The following is a 21,912-nucleotide window of genomic DNA, read 5'->3' as shown; positions in this document are numbered from 1 at the left end:
GTTGTTGTTGTTGTTCAGGCCAATGCTAAATATAAGAAGTACATGGTTTTAAATACAACGTGTTTAAACGCTGGTGCACTTCAGGTTGAAATACGTACTCAGTGTTCAGTCTGTTTAAGCATGTGAAAAACTTGTGGATAAATTTATTGTGAAGGGCTCAGTTTATTAAGGTAATTGTCACAGTAAACCTTTGTTTGGTTCTCCATGTTTGCCGTAAGTGAACCAGCGCTGCCCCGCTGTAGGTGTTCCTGGCTAGGCAGCCGTGCAGGGGGAAGGAGCACGCACGTGCTCCTGGTCCAGCCCACGTGCCCTGCCGGCTCTATGGCACTCCCCTGATAGACCACATTTTGTTATTTGCTTATTTGTTATTGCAGCTTCTGATGTAAAATTTATTAGAGGCATACGGTTAAGTCCAGCCCAGGCTGGTGGGGTTTTTTTGTTGTTTTTGTCATGCCATCAGCAGATAAGTTTATCCAAAAAAAATTCCTTTCAAAATAAATTTTTTTTGTGTGAGGACTAAGCCTGTACATTCGTATGTGGAAAGCTTCTGCAAAGTCAGTTGAGTTCCTTTTGGATTAGTATTTGCAGCGGTAGAAATGGAGCTAGCAGAAGTCTCAAAAAAGCCACAGGCAGGACTGACTACTATACTAAAAATGAATATGCTCAAACTTTGGACTTTTATAGATCTATAAAGTTTTCTTATCTTTACCACAAGATAAAATTAAAGCACGTGCTGGCTTGGTGTCTAGGAAAAAGTGATGATGGCTTTAATAGGGTTGGGTAAGCATTGTTACTTGTTTCAGTCAATTATATAAAAATTAAAAAAAAAAATAAACCAAGGATAACGGTAAACAATACTCTAGAGTAGACCTAAAGAAAAATCCAGGTTGCTTTGTAAAGTGAACCCATTCAAACACAATTAATTTTCATTTAGTTAAATGTAAAGTTATACTGGAGGATCAAAGAGTTCTAGAACTAGGAATGCATACCTGCAGGATGAGGAATGGCACCTAAAGAACAGTGTTTCTCAGAAATCACATGAGTCCACGAATGAGTAGAGAGAAAAATTTCAAATTCTTGGCTGTATAACTTTAGCAATATGGAAAAAGTACAATAAATCAATTTTATCCTATATATGAGCAGAACATCCAATCTGTAGAAGATATTGGAAAGCTGAACAGAGTGCAGATAAGAGTCACAGATTTTATTTGAGGGCTACAAAATAAGCTTTAAAGAAAGGTGCACAAAGACTGCCATATGTTTAACTTCTCAGAAAGATGATGAGCAGAGATTTATCTACAATGCACAAAGAGAAAAGTCTGATCAAGGAGAGAAAGGCATAATGAGAAATAATAGCTGGATATTAAAATTTAAGTTAGGAATTGGGCAGATATTTCTGGCGGTGGAATGATTAACTGCTGGAACAATTACCAGAGGAAGTGGTGGATCCTCCGTCTCCCCTTGTCTTCAGATCTAGACCGGATGCATTTCTCCAACGAGTTATTAGAACTCAACAGCATATGAGAATAATGTTTGATGGCTCATGTTTATCTAAGAGATCTCACTAGATGTTCTCTCGACCCCACTTCTTACCTGCAATCAGTGCATCTTAAGTTCTAAAGAATAAAACATGTTTTCAACTATATTAATATAAAGTGTAAGCATTCTTAAAGAGACATACATTATCTAATTTTCCTATCTAGGTATTTATTATTTAATCTGCAGACCTTGAAAAGGTATGCAGGTTTGAGACAATCTTAATGCAGTGAGCTTCAGATAGGAACTGGTTCAGCTAGCTTCAAGGCAAATAAGGCACTTTAAGTTATTAAGTCTAATAATAAACTTAGAAATCACAAGTTGTTTGGCTTGTGCCTTGTCCTTACTATGGTCCCCTGTGCATCTGCAGTAAAATTTAATATAGGGTACTTTATATCTAATACTGCTATTACAAGTGGACTTGAATTTATTTGGAAATGTTGCAGAGCATAATTTAAAGAAAGTGCTGCATAAATTGTTTGTTTCTGCATGAATTTCCATTTTAAATAACCATAACTTGAGTTGATTGATTGAATTTTCTGCTTTTGGCTGTTTTACCTTATATTCTGATTAACACAAAAAAAAGGGGGGGGGGGAAGAATGCCTTTCAATAACTCAACATCTGCAATACAAAAAAAAGATACTGAATATTTTACAACCCATTCACTGAAACCCATTAACTATCATATTTTTAAAGGCTTACAATATCTTGAGCAAAATTATTTTTCCAGGGCACAAGAATTTCATGAGTGATATACACCAGTTTAGTACCTTAGGGGCAAAAAAAGTTAGGTGGTCCCATGGTCTGTTTATGCATTACTTTGGAAAAGCCTACAAGGAATACCTTTAAGCTCAGTTTATCTTAGATTCTTGATCCTGATTTACTGACATTTCCTCCCGTGCTCAGCCAGCTCATGTTCAATCCTCAAGTGCCAGTTGATCAAAAAAGTTTAGTTAACACTTCCCAGCAACATGGTGCAGCCCATGGTGGGGCAGGCTGTGCCCCTGCAGCCCAGGGAGGCCCACGGGGGAGCAGATCCCCACCTGCAGCCCGGGGAGGACCCCACGCCGGAGCAGGGGGGTGCCCGAAGGAGGCTGTGACCCCGTGGGAAGCCCGCGCTGGAGCAGGCTCCTGGCAGGGCCTGTGGCCCCGTGGGGAGAGGAGCCCAGGCTGGGGCAGGTTTGCTGGCCGGGCTGGTGACCCCGTGGGGGACCCACGCTGGAGGGGGCCCCGGGGCGGGAGCAGGGGCAGAGGGTGAGGAGTCCTCCCTGGGGAGGAAGGAGCGGCAGGGACAGCGTGGGATGGACGGACCCCAACCCCCATTCCCCGTCCCCCTGTGCTGCTGTGGGGGGAGGAGGGAGAGAAATGGGGAGTGAAGCTGAGCCTGGGAAGAAGGGAGGGGTGGGGCGAAGGTGTTTTAAGATTTGGGTTTTGTTTTCTCATTATCCTACCCTGATTTTGACTGGCAATAAATTAAACTAATTTCCTCAAGTTGAGTCTCTTTCGCCCATGACGGTAATTGCTGAGTGATCTCTCCCTGCCCTTATCTCAACCCATGAGCCTTTCGTTACATTTTCTCTCCCCTGTCCAGCTGCGGAGGGCAGTGTCAGCGCGGCTTCGGTGGGCACCTGGCATGCAGGCAGGGTCAACCCATGCCATTACTACACAAACAAAAGCTTTAGCAAGCTAAAGTGCCGTATTGGATAATGTATGTATCCATTTTTTATAAATGGGTGTGCAGTATTAATTTTAATATCCATGAAAAACTGGTGTGTGATTATTGGGAAACAGGTAAGATTTAGGGTGAAAAGTGCGCTTTCTGCAGCTTCTGATAGTGGATAAACTTCCTGTAGCTATATGATGTGGAATTAACTGGTTACAGCATAAATCAGCCTGGCATGCATACAAGTATTAGGTTCTCCTAGGCAGTCTTGGGAAAGTGCTTCTCTTTAAGCCAGCAAGAAAGCTATGTAATACATTTAAGGATAAAGCCATGCGACTCGGGACAGCTTTTAAATCCTGGCTGGCCACAGCTCGAAGATAGTGACTGCCTCTATAGCAGTTAACGATGTGTGCCGGGGTGTTATCTGGCGCTGCATTGAGTGGCACAGCTCAGGCCACCTCCGCACTGCTCTGCTCAGAGCTCCCTAAGCCAGGGACGTGCCCCCGGGAGCAGCCCTGGCCTATGCCGTCTCCCTGGGAAGGGCAGGGGCTGCCCTAGGACAAAAGATGACAAACAATTGAGGTACAGTATTTGGGGATATTCTCTAATGCTGTTTAATTTAGGGATGCAAGTGTAGCATTACCATGGAGAAGCCGGTGGCCATAGTGTGTGGGATGTACGGGTAAGGGGAAGTCCTCAAAGCTAAATTTAGATCATTAGATATAAAGAGTGTGTTACACTGCATCAGTGAAGGGGAAATATCGGAAAAGTTAATATCCTAACTAGAAGACCAAGACAGTGACCCCATCATGACCATAGTACAGTTAGTAAAAACTATAACGGATGGAGTGAAGTTCTGATTGTGGGTTTCGTGAAGAAAAGAAGCACATGTGCTTCATCTCACTGCACCAGAAAAATGACTGAGGAGAAGGGAAAAGTGTCCAGTATATACCAGTACACACCAATGTACAGCAGACACAGTATACACCAATGTAGTTTTGGATAAACAGAGACTAACCTGACCAAATTTAGGTAGGCAGGATGAATACGTTCTGTTTCAGCACCTTCTCAAGTATAAACCAAATTAATATCAGTGAGCAACGCAGGTGCAGCAGTTAATCTGGTACACCGTTCCTAATGAGGCTACTGAGGTAATAATTTTACATCATATTATTAGCAATAACACATAGGTCTTCACTTTCAGTCTTTATTCAGTAGGAGTCTTCCTGCTGGACTTGTACTTTATTCTGTGATCAGGTGTTAAATTTAGCCTCAGTAGGATTACCTGTGCATTACTTGAAGAGAGGCAGAAGTGATAACTAAAACTATTTTTTGAGCTGTTCCAGTTAAAAAAAAAGAAAAAAAAAACCAAACCAAAAAAAGGTCCTGGACCAAAATGGTTCCTCAACTCTTGACCAGAATCCCTAAAGGGAATTTAAAAAGCGAAACCCTTCCCAACTAAATAATATTTCACAGAAGAAAAAAAATCTCTAAAAAAAAAAATCAACTTTTCAGTATAATCTCTCTCTCTGTAAGAAACCCTTAATTGAACAAAAAGCAATTTCCATTATGGAATTAAACCTTGCAGGTACCACAAATAAATGTTGTCTCAATAGAATTTATTTTCTGTTCCCTATATGATGAGATAAAAATAAAAATAATTGTCTAGAAAAAGGATAAATAATCTGTTTTGAAAACCTCTGAAACCAGACAGCAGGAGTTTAAAGTCAGATTAGTGTCCAATCAAACCTAGAGAAATTCAAAGCCAATTAGTTCTTAGCTATAACCGTTGCCTATAGAGTTAAAATTTATTTACATGTGTATGAGTACTCTTGACTGTGTATAAATACTTTTTACTATATCGAAATTTGATTTATATTGCACTATGAAAGGAAGGAAAATAAACAAATCCAAACCTTTCATTGGAAATATTTTTCTTGGCTCAGCTTGCAAAGCATCTGACCTGACATGGTGTTGACTAAGATAAGAATAGTGAGTACCCTGCATGCAACTGATACTCATATAACTTGAATTCTGAGCTAAGTCTACATTAGATAAACATTTTGACTCCAATGGACACCCACCTGTTTTCACACAACTGTGACTGAAAGGACAACAGGCCCCAACATTTAAATGTCTATACTGTTCTGTTAAACATAGGTCTTCTATCAGAGTTTTCTGAGAGTTTCCATGTCACCTTGAGTTTGCTAGTTTTCCTCTTCCACTAGTGCACTTTCTTTTGCTTTCTTCTCTGAGTCTGTATGTGTGAGTTTTTTATTTTTTGCACTTTTTATATTCATTAATGAATAGAATGGTTTACGTTCTAGGGAGAGTAATGGGTACTTCTACAAAGAAAAATTAAAATTCTTTGAAATGATGGAAGTGGAAGCCACTTTTCAGTTAATATCTCACTGCCATCTACTGTACACGTTGGAAAACTGCACTGTGGGAAATGCATTTCAGCAATGTAAGACAACTCTTTTCCCAGTGAATTTACCCTAAAGTTGGGGAAAAAAATGCACTGAACTCTTAATAGGCTGTGACATATAAATTCCATTCTTTGTGGAGGAATCAGTATTTCTTAAACAGATGACAATGTCTGATGATACTCGGTGCTGTCCAGAAGGAAAGAACATCAGATTTTAGTATTGCTTAGTTTGTGTTCAGGCCAGATGAAAAGTAGGTGTGTACTTTGAGAGAAAAAGAGTACAACACTTTGCTCATTCTTGCCCTAAATAGTAAAATCTTTAATTTCTTAGTGGATGTGTCAAACCAAAAAAACTAGTGGGATTAAGATACAGAAACTTGGAGTAATCTGATATTTCTTTTAGTTGAGGAATTATTCTTTGATTCTTTTAAATCAGCTTTCATCTCAGTAGCTGATGTCTGCTGTATACAAACATGAAGTATACGCAATATTAAGTGTTGGCTGAGATAAAATAATTTACCCAAAGTTGTGAAATTATTAAGTTGAAAATAAAATATCAGGATTCTGGCTGTCAGGAACTGAATACGATATCACATGGGTTAGCTCTGCACTACTAGTGCTTTTTGTGGAGACATTGCAAGTTTTACTTAAGATAGAAATTTCCCTGATTTTCATCAGGAAAGCTGACATCAAATAGAGCAGAATATGTGAAAAACATCAAACTGTGCATTTACATCAGGGAACTCATTGTCTTAGTCTATTATTAATTTTGGTAGGTCAGGAATACATATAAATTATACCATTAGCTATTAGTATTGCACCAAAAAGTACAAAAGACGACCAGCAAGCTTGCAAACTCAAGCACTTCAAAGCTAAACAGGTACAGGTGCCTTCATTTGCTCCTTCTTTGTATCAGTTGTGATAAAGTCTATAATTATGGAGGTTTTTTTAAATTTTTATTCAGTAATTGTTCTAAGACCTCATTTCCTCAACATTAGTTATCCCTTGCAAATGAAGAAAGAATGGTAAAATAATTCATGCCCTTTCTGTGGTGCCCATTGTTACCATGCTTCAGTGCTTTGCAAACATTAATTAACCTACCTTTACAAAGTCTGGTATTTGGGGATTTGATGTGCTCTATGTGACCGTACCATCGCCCCTGTGGTGTTCAGAGGCAAATATGTGTTTGCTGGACTTCTTCAAGTGATATCAGAAATTCACCCAGGAAAACAAGGAACTGGTTTCTGACCCTTGACCCTTTCTGTCCCATCTCCTCAACCTTCTTACTTCCTTTCCAGTGTCACCATCCAAGTCCCAAGGTCTTTCACTCCCTGTCCGAAAAGACTATTTTACTTTGGCTGATTTCCCCCAGCCTCAGTTTGATGGTGTTAAAAAAACCCCAAATGCGAACTAGCTTAGGAAAGCTGTCATGAATTCGGTAGCAGGTGACATTGGTAGAGATGCCCGCGGTGTGTGGTTTGCTAAGTTATTGAAGCTCTTCTTGTCCTCCTCCTTTGGGCCACTTGTCAGCATTGATTTGTAAATCATGCTATAGGAAGAGGTTGACTTTTAGCAGTGGGGGAATTTTTTCTTTCATTGAGTGTGTGTTTATCAGATTTCTTAACGATTTATGCATTTCTCTGGCAGTTTTAGCATCAAACATTTTTAACCTGCCTGAAAACCCCAGGAAATAAATTACCTCCAGGATTTTTGCAGTTTACATGTAGTTTAATGTGTGCTGCAAATGGGGAGTAAATGATGAGGCACCCACGGGTCTGTGCAGGACAAAGGTTGTGCTGCCAGAGAGGGCTCCTCCAGAAGCTTACATCTGCCATCTTTCTCTGGGGTTGATCTGACTGGTTAATAATGGGGTATCTCTATCGTCTTTCCACTGCTGCTGTTTGTTCCCTGGTGTCTGCCATCCTTCAGTGGTAGGACTGGAGTGTAATAACTTTGTACCTTATTTTGGGGAGGAGATGTGGGGCCTATGACAGAACTGCAGCCATAGGAGAATGATGTACAAGCGGGCAAAATTTCCCTCCTGAAAGGACAAATGAAAGGGATGAAAAGATTAAATGGTGTACTTAGGAAGGTCTGCTGTTATCCCAGGACACCATTGTGCCTTTGCTGCTAGCAGTGAAATTTCTATGTATGAAAACGCAGGGAAGGGAAGCAGGCATACACCTGCAAGTCCCATTATTCAGTAGACATCAATAGAAAAATGTTTTCAATAAAGGACATTCTGATATCTCTAAAATAATAATTTGTATGTGAGAATGCTGAAAAGTTGTGGGGGAATTACACTATGAAGTAAAGCTGCAGATAGTTGTTGCTTTTTTTCCCTTTTATTAGATATTTTAAATTTAAGTCCCTGCTGCCCTCATGTGGATGTATACTGTGTTTTCTCCATCTGCTGAAACTAGCAATGGATGGGTTTCGTTAGAAGAGCAGCACATACAACAGTTTTTATACAACAGATGAAGGACAGTTTGGATACTAAACTGATGCTGCCTGTCTGAGCCAAGCTTCTCAAGCAATATGGCTGGGAGTCCCTGTGAATACATCGGCTGCATTTTAATTCTGGAGAATCAGGAGTGCCCTGACTGTTATCAACCTGCTGCCCAAACTCTGCCTGGAGAAAGCTGCCTTTGCAGCTGACAGAAGGTGATGAAGGCTCCTTATGAACCAAGTAACACATATCCCAAATGGACCAGGTGGGGCCATCCTGAAGGAACATGCAGTATTTCCAAACACCTTTCAGCTCAGGGTATGAGACAAACCAGAGAACTGAGCACAAGTCTCTAATATACCAGCACGCAGCAGCTGTAGGGAGCAACACTGATAAATGGTACAAAAACAACAAAAAAGGAAGAAAAATAACCCAGCCAGAGCCAAGTTAAATAATTTTTTTTGTAGCTGTTACTCTCTGGACAATTGCTGTCTATATTAGCATAAATAATGTTTTTTCAGGAATTCATGTTCGAATTGAGTTATTACCTATATGTTATTGTACCATTACCTATGAATATTATCATATCATTAGAAGTCATGGTACATTGTTAGCTAACAATGATATTTCATTGCATAGCATATTAGTTGCCCATCTGCCTACCATAAGCAAGTGGTCCAAATGAAAGTTCAATGAATAACACTGTAAAGGTACCACCCATTGGGATAAGTTACTTAGCAGAAAATGAGGACTTGCTCATTGGTAATTTATAAAGCAGCAACAAAGGGTTTGAGTGAATGGCTTTGCCAGTCTTGCTTCTGTAAAATAACCTGTGCAGAAATATGAGGTACAGAATGATAGATAAGCTTTTAAGGCTTTTATCTGCTAGGTAATTGAACACCAAATCCAGCTAAATTTCAGATCTTTCTTAGGCCCTATGCATTTCAGTGTATACACATGACTTTACAGAGTATTAAAAAAATTCTGTAAATTATCTTCAGAGCTGACTCTGATAATAAAGATTGAGGAGCCTTTTGTAGGCAGAGATAAAAAATGCTTTTCAGGGAAAAGTTAGTTAGCTCGTTAGTATGCAAGGGAAAAGGCAAACAAAATAAAAATAGGAATATAGTAACCTGAACAGTACTCAGATATCCTGCTCTTTGCGTCAATTATTTGTATTTGCTCCCATTGCTGTTAACACCAAAGGCTTTCAAAAATAGGTTGTCTGCAGTCATAGAATAAAGACTGAAGGTCAGACCTGATGTGGATGCCTGTAACTTAGAAAGGAGAAGCAAGGTGCGTGGCCATCTGCCAGGTGACAAGCAGGCGAGTTATCTCTAGAAGGACGTAATGTTGCTTAGAGCAGTGCTGGCTGCGGATCCCAGGTGGCTGCGCTGGAGAATTGCTCGCTTGGGTGCTGTTTCTGATCAGGAGGGGTTTGTAGGCTAGGTGGATCAGACAATATCTCAGATATTGTCACTTTCTGTCCTGTGCAGTAATACTTTAACCTGTTACTGAGAGCGGTAAAACCCCTCTGGAGAGACAGAGTCCTTTTGCTCTCCCTCCTCATTGGCTTCAGCCAGGAATTGCCTTCTGTGTGCAACAGCGAGTTCTGGACTATAACACACCATTGCTAAAATCTGCTCCTTTTCAATGGCCCCGGCAAAGCCAAGAGCGACAGAGCCCTGATGCTTCCTACAGAGAGAGGGGCTTGGGGCTGACCCCCAAGAGCTTGGGGCTCTTGCTCTCGGGAGCGGGGAGCATGGCGAGTGTGGGGGACACTGTGCAAGGGTCCCGGCAGACAAGGTTCTCCACACCCAACCCATGGCACAGAGCGGAGGGAGCCACTGCCACCAGGGGGAACACCTCCTCCATTGACCATCCTCGCCCCACTGCCCTCCAGTTGGGGAACTGGGAGAGTTTGGCTCCCAGATCCGCTTTGAGCATCTACTTTCTGTACCATGAACATCATATTCTTCAAATGACATCTGTAGCAAGATAGCCAGGAGTTACTTCTGTTCACTGTGCTTCTGCATACAAAATAAGCACTGTAATTGAAATCTGAATTTAATAAAAGTTCTCATGCATGGGGACTTCAGCAGCATACTTTGTTTGAACTCTCTAGTCTTTATAGTCACTTTTTTCTTGTCAATCTCTAATCTCTGTTGTATTCTACTAACAATATGGGAACCAACAGTTAGCCAAGAAATACACTTATATTCAGTTTTCTAGTTAAAATGGCAGTTGGAATTTGGGACTCAGCATCGTCAGGCATCTGGATTTTCTCTACGTGGTTTAATATTGTCCTGAAAATAATGAAACTTACTCCATGCAACAGGGCGCTTGGAAATATAGTGAGCAGCCAAAGAGCTCACTAGCAGGACAAGTTATCAGGTATCAACAGCTCAGGGGTGCTGCCTCCGCATGGGTTGTTGCTCCATGGCATGTCTAAAAGAAGGCAATTAGCCTTTGGTGTGCCTTGGGGCAAAAGCAGGTACAGGGATGATTGCTGCAGAGCAGCAGAAGCGCTGTAATGCGCTTGCTGCGCAATGACAGGTCAAATCCCTGTAATCTAGTCCGCTTCATTTCTATTTTAAGGCTATTGTATGGGGAGCGTGCTGGCAATTTGATTTGATGCTTGTGTTACAGGAGCTATTTTGTAAAGCTTAAACAGAGATACTGAGTGGGTCGTGTGTCATTTTATCTGTGCATCTCAAAGTTTTCAGAGGAAAAATAATAGGATCTTTCACTACCTTAAACTTACAGTAAGCATTTACTCTAGTTCTCTGGAGGAGGTCGTAGAGAAAACTAGATGAGGCACTGACTGGAGTTTGTATTTCTTTTACTAATTGGTCTGTACAGTGAAAAACCTCAGAAAGTAAGATCGCTGAGCAAACAGGATAGCAAAACGCCAATAAAGCTCTAATTGATTTTGCCGATCTTCTGAGAATCAATTGACCAGCAGCACTGGTCACTCGTTTCAAATTTTTTCCCCTCATCTACTCCTTCCTTAATAAGTATTTTGAAGATTAGGGTTAAAAAAATTAGTATAATTAAAGTGCAAGTTAGAATACAGTGTTGAACTGTACATTCATCCCAGTTCTGATACCTTACAATATACCAGCTGGTAGAATCATGTAATAAAGTTTTGATACGGAAATTTGTATAATTCAAACCATCTTGTTGTAATGCCACTTTGTGTCAAGGATTCCTTCCCTCTGACCTCGCTAGGTGTGCCTAGCCATTAGATACCATGTTACTAAAGAGTTTTAACTTAAAAGCTGCTTTGTTTAATGATTGGTTGGACTGAGGTTTTACTGTGTAGGATTAACTAGATTTAAAAATGGCAAAATGCCATAGTAGCATTAATACCAGACTTTAATGAGAAGCAGAAGTAAACTCTAAGGACCCTTATGATTCTAATATGGACTAAACTCATGTGCTCATTACCTTAATGTCCTGTCCTATTTTATGTACAGGTATTCCAATAATTCCTAGAGAACAGTAGCCTAGACAGCATATTGCAAACATGTAATCTGAAGTAAATAACCTTATATTTGTAATGAATGATACATTTTGATAATTTTAGAATCAGATTTATTCAGTGTTATTATCAAATAGAGAAAAATACTTCATACTGGTTTAGGCCTTTTTAATTAAGAAACAATATGGAAGTAGGACAAAGCCAGACTGGCAAACATTTCTCCCAATTAATAATGTACTGACAATGTAGATGAAAAATGCATTTTCACATTTTTATGTTGTCTGCTACTTGAATTTCCTTTTACTGTCTTCTTAAGTTCCTTTAGTTTTCCTGGAAGTTTACGAAGTTGGCACCTCTGGAGATTAATAACCTTCTTTTTTTTACCATTGATCATGTACTTCAGTATATGACACTGCCAAGAAAACCCAGACTGTTCTCACTCCAGACAGCTTTCGGTCATCTCTTTAAATCCTACTAGACTTGATAGGATTTAAGCATATGCTTAAAAGGTAATGCATTGGTGAATGAGGGCCTTTGTATCTAGCATTTTTTCAGTCCATGGTATCTTTTCTGAGATAATCAAAGGGCACTGATTTATTATTAGAGCTGAACAGGAAAAAACTTTCCCATCCCAGGAGCCTGAGAATTTTTTTTCCTGCATTGATCCTGATTTCCTGATTTTGGCTATTTTTCAGTGAACTTCCCATAGTAAGAAGCCTGTAATGAAATTTTTGTTTCTGCACAGTAATATGCTGTGAGAATTAGGCACAGTGTGCTAGTAAGCAATGATAGGAGTTCTTCACAGAGGCGGCACTGTTTCTGCCAAAGCATGTAGGATGTGATCCAATGAAATACTTGGGCTGTAATGCCTAATTTCTCATTGAAATCACAGATATATTGGACTTGACTTAAATAGGATTACTCACTCAAGCAAATTTACGCAATGGTCTAAGGCACGTATCCAGCTTTCGGTGAGTTAGGAGTCTACGTACTTGTTTGGCTCTGGGCCCCAGGCACTTGCATAACGTTGCTTGCGTGAGTTACCCTGCCGAAAGTGAGACCTACATCAACGTGGTTACTCATACTAGCAAAACTGTGCCTGTGGACAAGTGATAGCAGTTGAGGATCCTGCTTCCTCTTGTACCACACTGAAAACTTCTGTTTTCACTGATGATTGAAGCTCATTAGCCAGCATTACCTTTGCAGTCCCCATCGATAATTTCTGTGCCACTGGGTTTTTTGATGACAGTCTAATATCACTGCTGTGTTCTTTACTTAAATGACTTATTGATATTGGCTTTCTTATTTTTAGGAAGAAGGCCAACAAAAACAAAGGACAAGAAAAAGAAGAAAAAGAATTTGATGGAAAGGGCTCAGAAGCAGCACAGCATCTTTTTAGCAACAGACAAAACAAGCCAGTAAAGACTTGATTTTCCTTAATATATTTTTTTGCGAAGTGCACAAAAGCTGCTATATGCTCCTGCCTGTGGATGCACTACGATTCAGCTGCTTTGACAGTATTGGTGGCAAATAACTTGTGAAAAAAGCCCACAAGCTTGTTTGTTTTATTTATATTTTTTTTTATTTTATTTTTTCTTCTCATTTTTGACCTGAAGACTTCAAGGTCAGGAGCGCACTGAGTTGAATCAGTGGAAGTGGTGCTGAAGTGCATCAAAGATTTTGTCCTGAGTGCCTGGTCAACGTGTTGACACAGAAGGGAAGCAGGAAAGAAACCTATGTATCACCATTAGGCGGACTTGTGCATATTTAAATAAAAAAAAAAAAAAAAGGAAGTCTCGGAGGTGTAGGTACTATTGCATTTATGGCCTTTGTTTCCTATACTTGTACATTTCAAGAGTAAATGAATATGACTTACCTACTTAGCATTAAAGTATGTTGTTCTCAACACCTGCTACGTTGAAACAGTTGTATAATAGAACTGCTTTAGGACAATATACCACAGGAATTACTGCTTAGACTTACAGAAGCACAACAGACCCTATGTGTACATATTACTCTGTCTACATATAAATGAACATATTTACTGTACATCTATGCATTTTTATGTATAATACTTTATCCATGTTTAATGTCCTGTTGGTTCTAGTAATATGCTTTAAAATAATCCAGTGAATGTTTACTTTTTACTGTGTTTTAAGTATCTTCTCATATTTCTCAATAGTTACAAACTGGATTTTTTTCTCATTTGTAAAGCACATTCAGATGGCTAAACTACCTTGTACTGACCCTCGCAATGGAGTGTCAGCTCTGAAGTTGCCAGACTAGTAAACAGCGAGTCTTTTCTACTGCTCTGTACTCCTTTCTCAGCCCCACTGTATTTTGCCTCAGAAAAAGATGTGTAACTTTTTTAAGGTGAGGCACAACGATGATAGATGTTTTGAGTGTCAGGAGAGAAGTTATATGGAAATTTCTTGGTATCTAAGATTGTATGTGTAGTTTTTTTTCAAATATAATGCACAATGTTTTATTTCTGTTAGTCATGATCCAGTCAGATACAGCAAACAAGTACCTGAATAGGGGAGAAAGAAAAGAAAAAGCTATGTAAGTTCAGTTGTTTAAAAGTATAGCAAACCCTAGTCAATGTCCCAGTATTGCCAGTAATTTGTAGAAGTTTAGCAAATTTAATCTGCATCTGGTGTTTGTTTTGAGGTATTTTTTTGGGGGAGGTGGAGAGAATTTTCTGTGTAGGAAGTTAAAATGGCTCAGGATGTGTAATTTTGTAATCTAGCATTATTGGGCTTTCATTCAAGGAGTTTTTTTAATATCCTCTGGGAAAAGCCCGCACTAAAATGGCTGTCATTTATGCTGTCATTTAGAGAAGTTATTCCAGTTCTAGGGCTAAAACTTGCGTGTGACCTACATAAAGCAAGGAGAAGGTAAAACAGATCCCAGACCCCTACAAAAGTCTTTTTGACACATATTTTAGAAATATCCCACAAATCTCAGTTTTAGTTTTATGGGTTATATCCTTTACAAATAAACTAGGGAAATAAAGCAACTATAAGCACAATTATATCCATATTTAGATAGGACAAGTGTTGCTACAAAAATGTGCAGTAGTTAGGCACATAGAAATGTTCCATGAAACCGCTTGTGGACTCCCACTTACCCATGAAGTTTTCACCATCCTTCATTTAGACTATGTCCATATTTACCTAGAACATAATAATGTTAAGGACAGTAAGATTATTCTGATCCTGGGCTGCTATTTTGGACATTAAATGCTCAATTAGTTAAAAAAAAAAGAAAAAAAAAAGAAAAAAAAAAGGACAATAAGAACTGTAGCTGCCTGTTTGCTTACTGGTTATCAAATTTGGCTGTAAGTGCAGTGAATGCCCTCATACAATCCTTTTAGTAATGGTTACAAATATTGTATTAGGCATGTCATGGAAAGAACGCTACAAAATACAATAAAATGATGTCACAAGCTTCTGAGTAAAATATTTTTGGTCCTTTTTAATTCAAAAAGTGTATTTCTTCATAACAGCGTACACATAGAAATATTGTAGGAGGAGTGTGGATGCAGATTTTCTTGCACTGGAGTGGAAAATTTGAGGGTTTTCCAAAAAAATATTTTGTTGATATTTACAACATGTTTGAAAAGCCACTGTACATGAGATGTACATTGATTTCTCTTGTCCCAGTCACCTTCATATTCAGAGTTTCCTTGAGAGTTTAGATACAAGAAACTCATCCCTAAGCATCTGTTTTTACCCTGCCTTTGCATGGTGGATCCTATAAATGTATTCATAGCACTGGGGGTTCTGCAGGATCATACTTCTGAGGTTAGAAAGGACCATTCCTTGGACATTAGGAAAAGGTTCTTCACTGACAATGTGGTCAATCACTGGAACAGGCTCTCCAGGGAAGTGGTCATGGCACCAAGACTGTCAGAGTTCAGGGAGCACCTGGATGATGCTCTTAGTCATATGGTTTAGTTTTAAGTGGTCCTGTGAGGAGCAGGGAGTTGGACTCTATGATCCTTATGGGTCCCTTCCAACTTGAGAGATTCTATGATTCTGTGATTTTATGACCTTGAGAGATCATCTAGTCCCAATCTCCACTTGAAAGAGGGCTAACCTCGAAGTTATATCAAATCTGCCTGAGGTAGAGGATTTCACAACCTCTCTAGTCTGTGTTGCAGTGTTTGACCACCTTCACAAGGATTTTGTTGTTGTTGTTCTTGTGGTTTGTGTACATTGCCCCTTGTCTTTTTGGTGTGCACTTCTGAGAAGAGTTGAGCTCAATCTTCTCTATAAGCCCTGATCAGGTAGCTGAAGACTGCTGTTAGATTTCCCTTTAGCCTCCTCTTCTCCACTTGTAACACCCACAGTGTCTTTGGCTTCTCTTCAGATGTTTTGTGCTCCAACCCCCTAACTATTTTAGTGAGCCTCCCATGGATTTGCTCCATTCCTCTCTCATACTGAGTACCCCAAACCTGGCACAGTACCCCAGTGGTGGCCTCCTGAGTGCTGAGCAGAGGATGTCCAACCTCCCCCAGACTACTCCCTTTCAGGATTCCAGAGAAGATCCCCACAACAGTGGCTTTCATACTTCCGCTGGGATGCTTGGAGAACTGGGGACAGCTCTGGGAGAGGACTAGTTTATGCTACTGCTTCAGGACCTTCAAACAGATGCTGTTTCTTGGTAAAGTGAGGAAGATCAGGTTTTCAAAGCTGGATATTATGGAAAGAGCCTCTGCCCACTCTGCCTTTTATTTCCTTTAAATTTTATGAGAATCAGGCTTTAAAAGTCTTACTTCCTTTCTGGTAAGCAGCTGACCAGGTACAGATGCCACCTTTTTCCCCTTTCAGAGCTGTCATTACTTTTTGAATCTAACTGTTTCTCTCAAACAGTGGAGGGATTCAGAGCAGTGGAGCTTCTGTGTTCATAAGGTTTTTATGCTCCTAGTTTAATGGTCGGAAATTTGTTTAAAACTAGAAGAGATTCAAGTTAGTAGGATAAAGAAATTTCCATGCTGTAATCATCAGTTAAAAAAAGTGTTAGATAGCAATGATGTGCAAAAAGTTATTTTTCAAAAGTATTCACCTGTCCCAGAAGAGACAATTGCATAGCCCCACTCTGCATTTAGGATCTCGCTATCCTCAGTATGCCTTACCTCATCCTGACCTCCTAGCATCTGCCTCTTTAAATTAAAAACAAAAAATAAAAAAAAAACAACCCAAAAAAGCAGGTGCAAGTTTAAAGCAATTATTTTGTGGCTGACTGGTCTTCAATGCATCTCAGCTGTTCTTATTAGTGAGAAATTACTGTTACATGTCTCTTTTCTTATTCCTGGGGACAAAAAAAAAGTTGTAGTCCACATTACAATACAAACCTTCCATATTACACATGTCAGGATAGGAAATTATTCTCCTCTTACAGCAATATGCCTAACATAAAGATGTCCATGAAAGAAAAGTGAATATTTGCAGAACTCATATCATGTGTCTTCCTTTATCAGTATGAATTTATAGTACAGAAAACTGCAAAGCAGAAAAAAATAAAGTAGATTTTACTTGAGTTAGCTAAAATAAAACAAAAATCAATTGAATGCCATGTTAGCTTTTTTATTAAAATAAAAAATATTGATAAAATCTTGACTGAAAGCTTTTAAACTGAGAAGACTTCTGCAAACAGATTAAGATCAGAGTTAGCGCTTCAACTTTGCTATGCTGATGAAATAGAATATATACTAAAATTAACTGGGTATTGCCAGCAGAAGTGCTGCACTTTGTAAAATGGGTTATGAGAGATTTTTGAATTCGAACTGCACATCTCGTCCTTGTCTCTTGACACTAGTTCACTTTCACTTCCGATGATGTAAGCCAGCATAAATTCCAGTAAACTTCAGACTGATGTTATTTTGGACTGACACCAACAAGAACAAAATGTACCCTTCTGAAAGTGTAACCCAGGAACCACTGCCAGCTTTTTGTTTAGTTCTTTACCAAAAGTTTTGTGCTGAACCTGGCATAATTTCTTTCATGAGAAGACTCTGTCCAGGAGTGAGGAAAGGACATTAACTGTAGGAAGTATTAGAGCAACCTGACCTACAGGACACCAGAGGGAAGGCAGGCCAGTGTATAAAATGCAGTTCCTCTCAGGAGTGAAAAGCACTATATGGGAAGTATCACTAGAAAGAGCATCCTAAGTGAGCCCAGCCTTCAGCCCATTGTCTGACTCTTCTAGAGTTCAACGGATTTTTTTTCTTAATTCAAACTAGCTCTGTTTATGTCTAATGAACATATGTCCTCAACTTCAGTGAAGCTGGATCCTTACTTAAACTGTCCGGTAGTGTATCTGTGGTCATGCCAGCTGTGAAAGTGCTGCCCAGCCTCCTTGTTTGCAAACTGTGTCTTCAGTGACACTCGTGTAGCCTTGTTGATTTTAATTGGGCAATACCAATGGAACTAACTAATAGTTCATAGACCACAAACGAATAAACGTTGAGAATGAGGCTGATTTGGTTTTTGCCAGTCACTTCTCAAAATAGAAATTCGGCTCAAGAGAGCAAACAGTGGCAGTTAGAGATATGTCATATCTTGGCTTGCAACTATGTCTTAGCTTCCCTGTCAGGCTTTAAGGGGGCTTTACAGGAAAGAAAAGAGCTTTTTTTCCCCCCTGAAGTCCTCTTTTTATCAGAAACTTCAATGGGATATTATGTTTTATTTCACTTTCTGAGTGGACTTGGAGGTATTGGTTCCCATGTACAGAAGTTAAGGCCCTCAGCTGCAGGGAGGCTCCTGATCTTTGCTCCAGAATTGTTTCAGTCTTTCATCTAGTTGTTATCTAGTGATATGCACACAAAAATTCTGAGGAACATGGAGTGCAGCCACAGGATTTCTCTGTCACAGTTCGGTACTCTCCTTTTGGCCTCATGTTCCTTGTTACCCTGTGGCCTGGCTTCGATAGGAGCAGTGAAAAGCCCTTCTACCTCAAATGTCTCGTAGTCTGCTTATTCTCTTGACTAGGGCATGTGGATTCAAACTCTAAGGATGATCCTAGTAATTTATTTTGTGATCAGATATTTTGTCTCTAGAGAGTTAAAGAGAAATTCGTGCACTAAAGGTCTATAAACAGATGATGAGAGGAATCGGTAAGTATGTACCCTTTCACATCCATAGTCTAAAACAGGAATAGGTAAATATATAGGCAAGTATAATGACCATCCCTGATCCAATGATTACAGATATTGAGGGAGTACGAAATTAATGGACTGCAGGTAATGGCTGGTGCTCGTCTTACACAGTATTGCCCATTGCCACTATTGGAGGCAGAATGTTGAACTATTGGTTTGACCCATTAGAGTCTCTTTTTAGGTTTTTATATAAAAGTATATAGTGCTTGTTGCTCTACTAAAATAGGTTAGATAAAAGTTTTTCTGCTTTTTTCTTCATCATACATTCAACATGCATTTGTAAATTCAAATCAGTTCAATTTCATGAAATTGTTCAAAATCAGTCTTTGATCAGTTCTTTTGGGACAGTTGATAAAGACAGCTGGTGACTTCGGAAGGGAAGGTGCAAGGTTCTTACCACCTAAAGGTATGTTTGACTTTGAACTAAAACCATGAAGAATTTTCCACTTTATGACAAGGTGATAGTTCATAGAAGACCGACAACAGTAAGAACGAATGTGGAAGAAATATTTTTGGTCTGAATTTTGTATGCAGTTATGATAAGGATGCATGAATATTGAATGAAAGCATATTAAAAATCTGTACTGAGATGACCAAAATTGTATTTATTCTGATTATAAATGAGCTGCAGCTCTGCAATGCTGATTAGTTGAATGAGGCAATCATTCTTCATTCTTCTTCTCATTTTGTTGTTAATTTTCCTTCACGCAAACAGTGCAGCACAAGGATTTGGGGTTTTTACCTACGCCTCCTGCTCCCCTGTGCTCACTATAACATAATTTGAGGAATTCCCAGGAGCTCCGAGCTGCAGATATTTTGCAATATGTAGCTGACTTGCAGATGTTCTGGCATGTATTTCCGAGTTACACAGCCAGCCACTCTGAAGAAAATCCAGATGTTATTCAGAGAGCGAAAGTAGGTAGCACATGAATTCTGGAGAAATAGATTAATTCTTATGATTTCTCTGGTCAGCTTCATTTTTCAAGGTGTGATGTAAAAACAAAGGGCAGATGTTTTATCTCAGAAGCCTCCAAATCCACTTCTTAGAAAAGTGAGATCTTTGACCACACTGGCACTGAAGAATATTGGCATGTTTTTAAGCAGAAAGCTAGCATTACTGCATTACTGTGCTGAATACACAGAGGAGATGGAGAACTGGGCTGTACAACAGAACTTCCTGCCACAAATAACCTTATCATAAACCCAAATTACCTTTTCCCTATTAAGAGATATAAATACAGATGAAGGCTTCTTGAGCAAATAACAGGTCATTTAGAGCTGATGGACACATTGCTAGCAATGAAGATGTGGTGTGCATTTCAGCCTGGACTATTGTATCACCAAGGCTACATTCAAGACCAGCCTGGAAACCCAGCATATATTTCTTAATGTTATCTGGAGTAAGACTTGAAGCCTAGAAGAGCACAATTTTGATTCCTAAGCAGCATTTCTTCCGTGGAATATAGCAGGTTATGCAACATAATTCCTGAAATGTGTGTTTTCCTCCATCTGAGTTAGTCTTAAAAAGAGCAACCCATCTCTCCACATGAAGCTTATGGTGCAAGTGCCTTCCTTCAGCCTGTTTTCACCTGCCTAATTATTCCAGCAGCAAAATTGTCCACGGGCTGTAGCCCATTTTCAGTGATACATTTGCCAAGCAGAAGTCACTTTCCTTTCTTGTAGAAAATTTTATGCCACTCCTGTCCTCTATAAATAATTTAAACGTTTTGAGAGTAGATCATGATCCAGAGTGCAGCGGTCCTGAAGCTGACTGACAGCAATGAGGTCTTTTGTGTACACAGTACTGTGTGTACTTTCTGCCTTCTTGGGAACTAGGCAAGGGTGGGTTGATAAGGCAGACTGAAATGTCTGGAGAAACCTGGAGTGAGTGAGATTCTAAATTTGAGTGTGATGGTGTTAATTTTAATTAATTTCTTTCTCACTTATAAGTTATATAAAACATTAAGCACACATATCCTCTAATCTGTTGGTTACGTGTTATTCCAATTCTCTCACACTAGTATGAAAGTCCTCTTATGATAATTTTTGCTACCTGTTGTTTGTAAAAACACTTTTAAGAAAGCATTCACTGAAAAAGAGAATCACATTGAAAGTTTTGTTGATGAAAGATCTCACACAGGACCAAACCGTTTTAAACATGTGTCCTGGTTTTGTCTGGGATAGAGTTAATTTTCTTTCTAGTAGCTGGTATAGTGCTGTGTTTTGGATCTAGGACAAGAATAATGTTGGTAAAACACTGATGTTTTCATTACTGCTCAGCAGGGCTTACACAGAGTCAAGGCCTTTTCCTGCTTCTTACCCCACCCCACCAGCAAGGAGGCTGGGGGGGCACAAGAAGCTGGGAGGGGACATGGCTGTCACAGCTGACCCCAGCTGACCAAAGAGGTATTCCATACCATATGACACATGACCATATGACAAGCTGGACAGAGGTCTACTGCTCGGGGGTCCGTTGCTCAGGAACTGGCTGGGCTTCAGTGGGTGGTCAGCAATTGCATCGTGCATCACTTTTTTTGTATATGCTTTTACCAGTATTATTATTTTCCACTTATTTTCTGTCCTATTAAATTGTCTTTATCTCAACCCATGAGTTTTACCTTTTTTTTTTTTCAATTCCCTATCCCACCGAGGGGAGTGAGCGAATGGCTGCACGGTGTTTAGCTGCCTGCTGAGTTAGACCACAACAACATGGTACCTGTCTTCTCCACAGACTGCCAGAGGTCATCATCACCAGCCTTTCTCCTCAGCTATGATTGTTTAGAGCCATGCATATTAATCTAAATTCAAATAGATGGAAATGTATCTGTGTCTAGGAGGCTATAAATTACAGCAGCCCAGAAACAAGCATTCTACCATGTAACATATTGCTATGTCACATTTATCTTCATCGTGGAGCTGAGACAGACATCTAGGTGCAGGAGCTTCTTTAGATATTGTAGCAGAATCTGCAGATCTTTCTGAGATTAAGCTGTCAGGTGCTACTGTGTTCATCTTGTTTATGAGCTCTAAGAAGACCCATAGAGACTTCAGTGAATCACCATGAGTTTGAGGAGGCACAAATCTGTAAAAACACAGCGTTAGCTGGTGTCTAAATTGTCATTCCATTTTTTTTGTGAGAAAATTCATATTGGTATTCAGTCAGATACAGAGACAGACAAAACCAAACAC

General features: G+C 39.6%; 1 protein-coding gene across 1 annotated transcript in view; it reads left to right on the top strand.

The window, feature by feature from the left end:
* Nucleotides 1-12,983, top strand: part of RSPO2 (R-spondin 2) — a 66,686-nt gene extending 53,703 nt beyond the window's left edge. Inside the window, exon 6 of the mRNA XM_009638323.1 lies at nucleotides 12,874-12,983. Within this exon, the coding sequence (XP_009636618.1) occupies nucleotides 12,874-12,983 (110 nt within the window). The remainder of the gene's footprint in view (nucleotides 1-12,873) is intronic.
* Nucleotides 12,984-21,912: the final 8,929 nt, after the last annotated feature.

The sequence above is a fragment of the Egretta garzetta genome, unplaced genomic scaffold (genome assembly GCF_000687185.1).
Source record: "Egretta garzetta isolate BGI_Z169 unplaced genomic scaffold, ASM68718v1 scaffold154, whole genome shotgun sequence".
NCBI classification, from domain to species: domain Eukaryota; kingdom Metazoa; phylum Chordata; class Aves; order Pelecaniformes; family Ardeidae; genus Egretta; species Egretta garzetta.
This window is presented reverse-complemented; position numbering and strand designations above follow the sequence as displayed.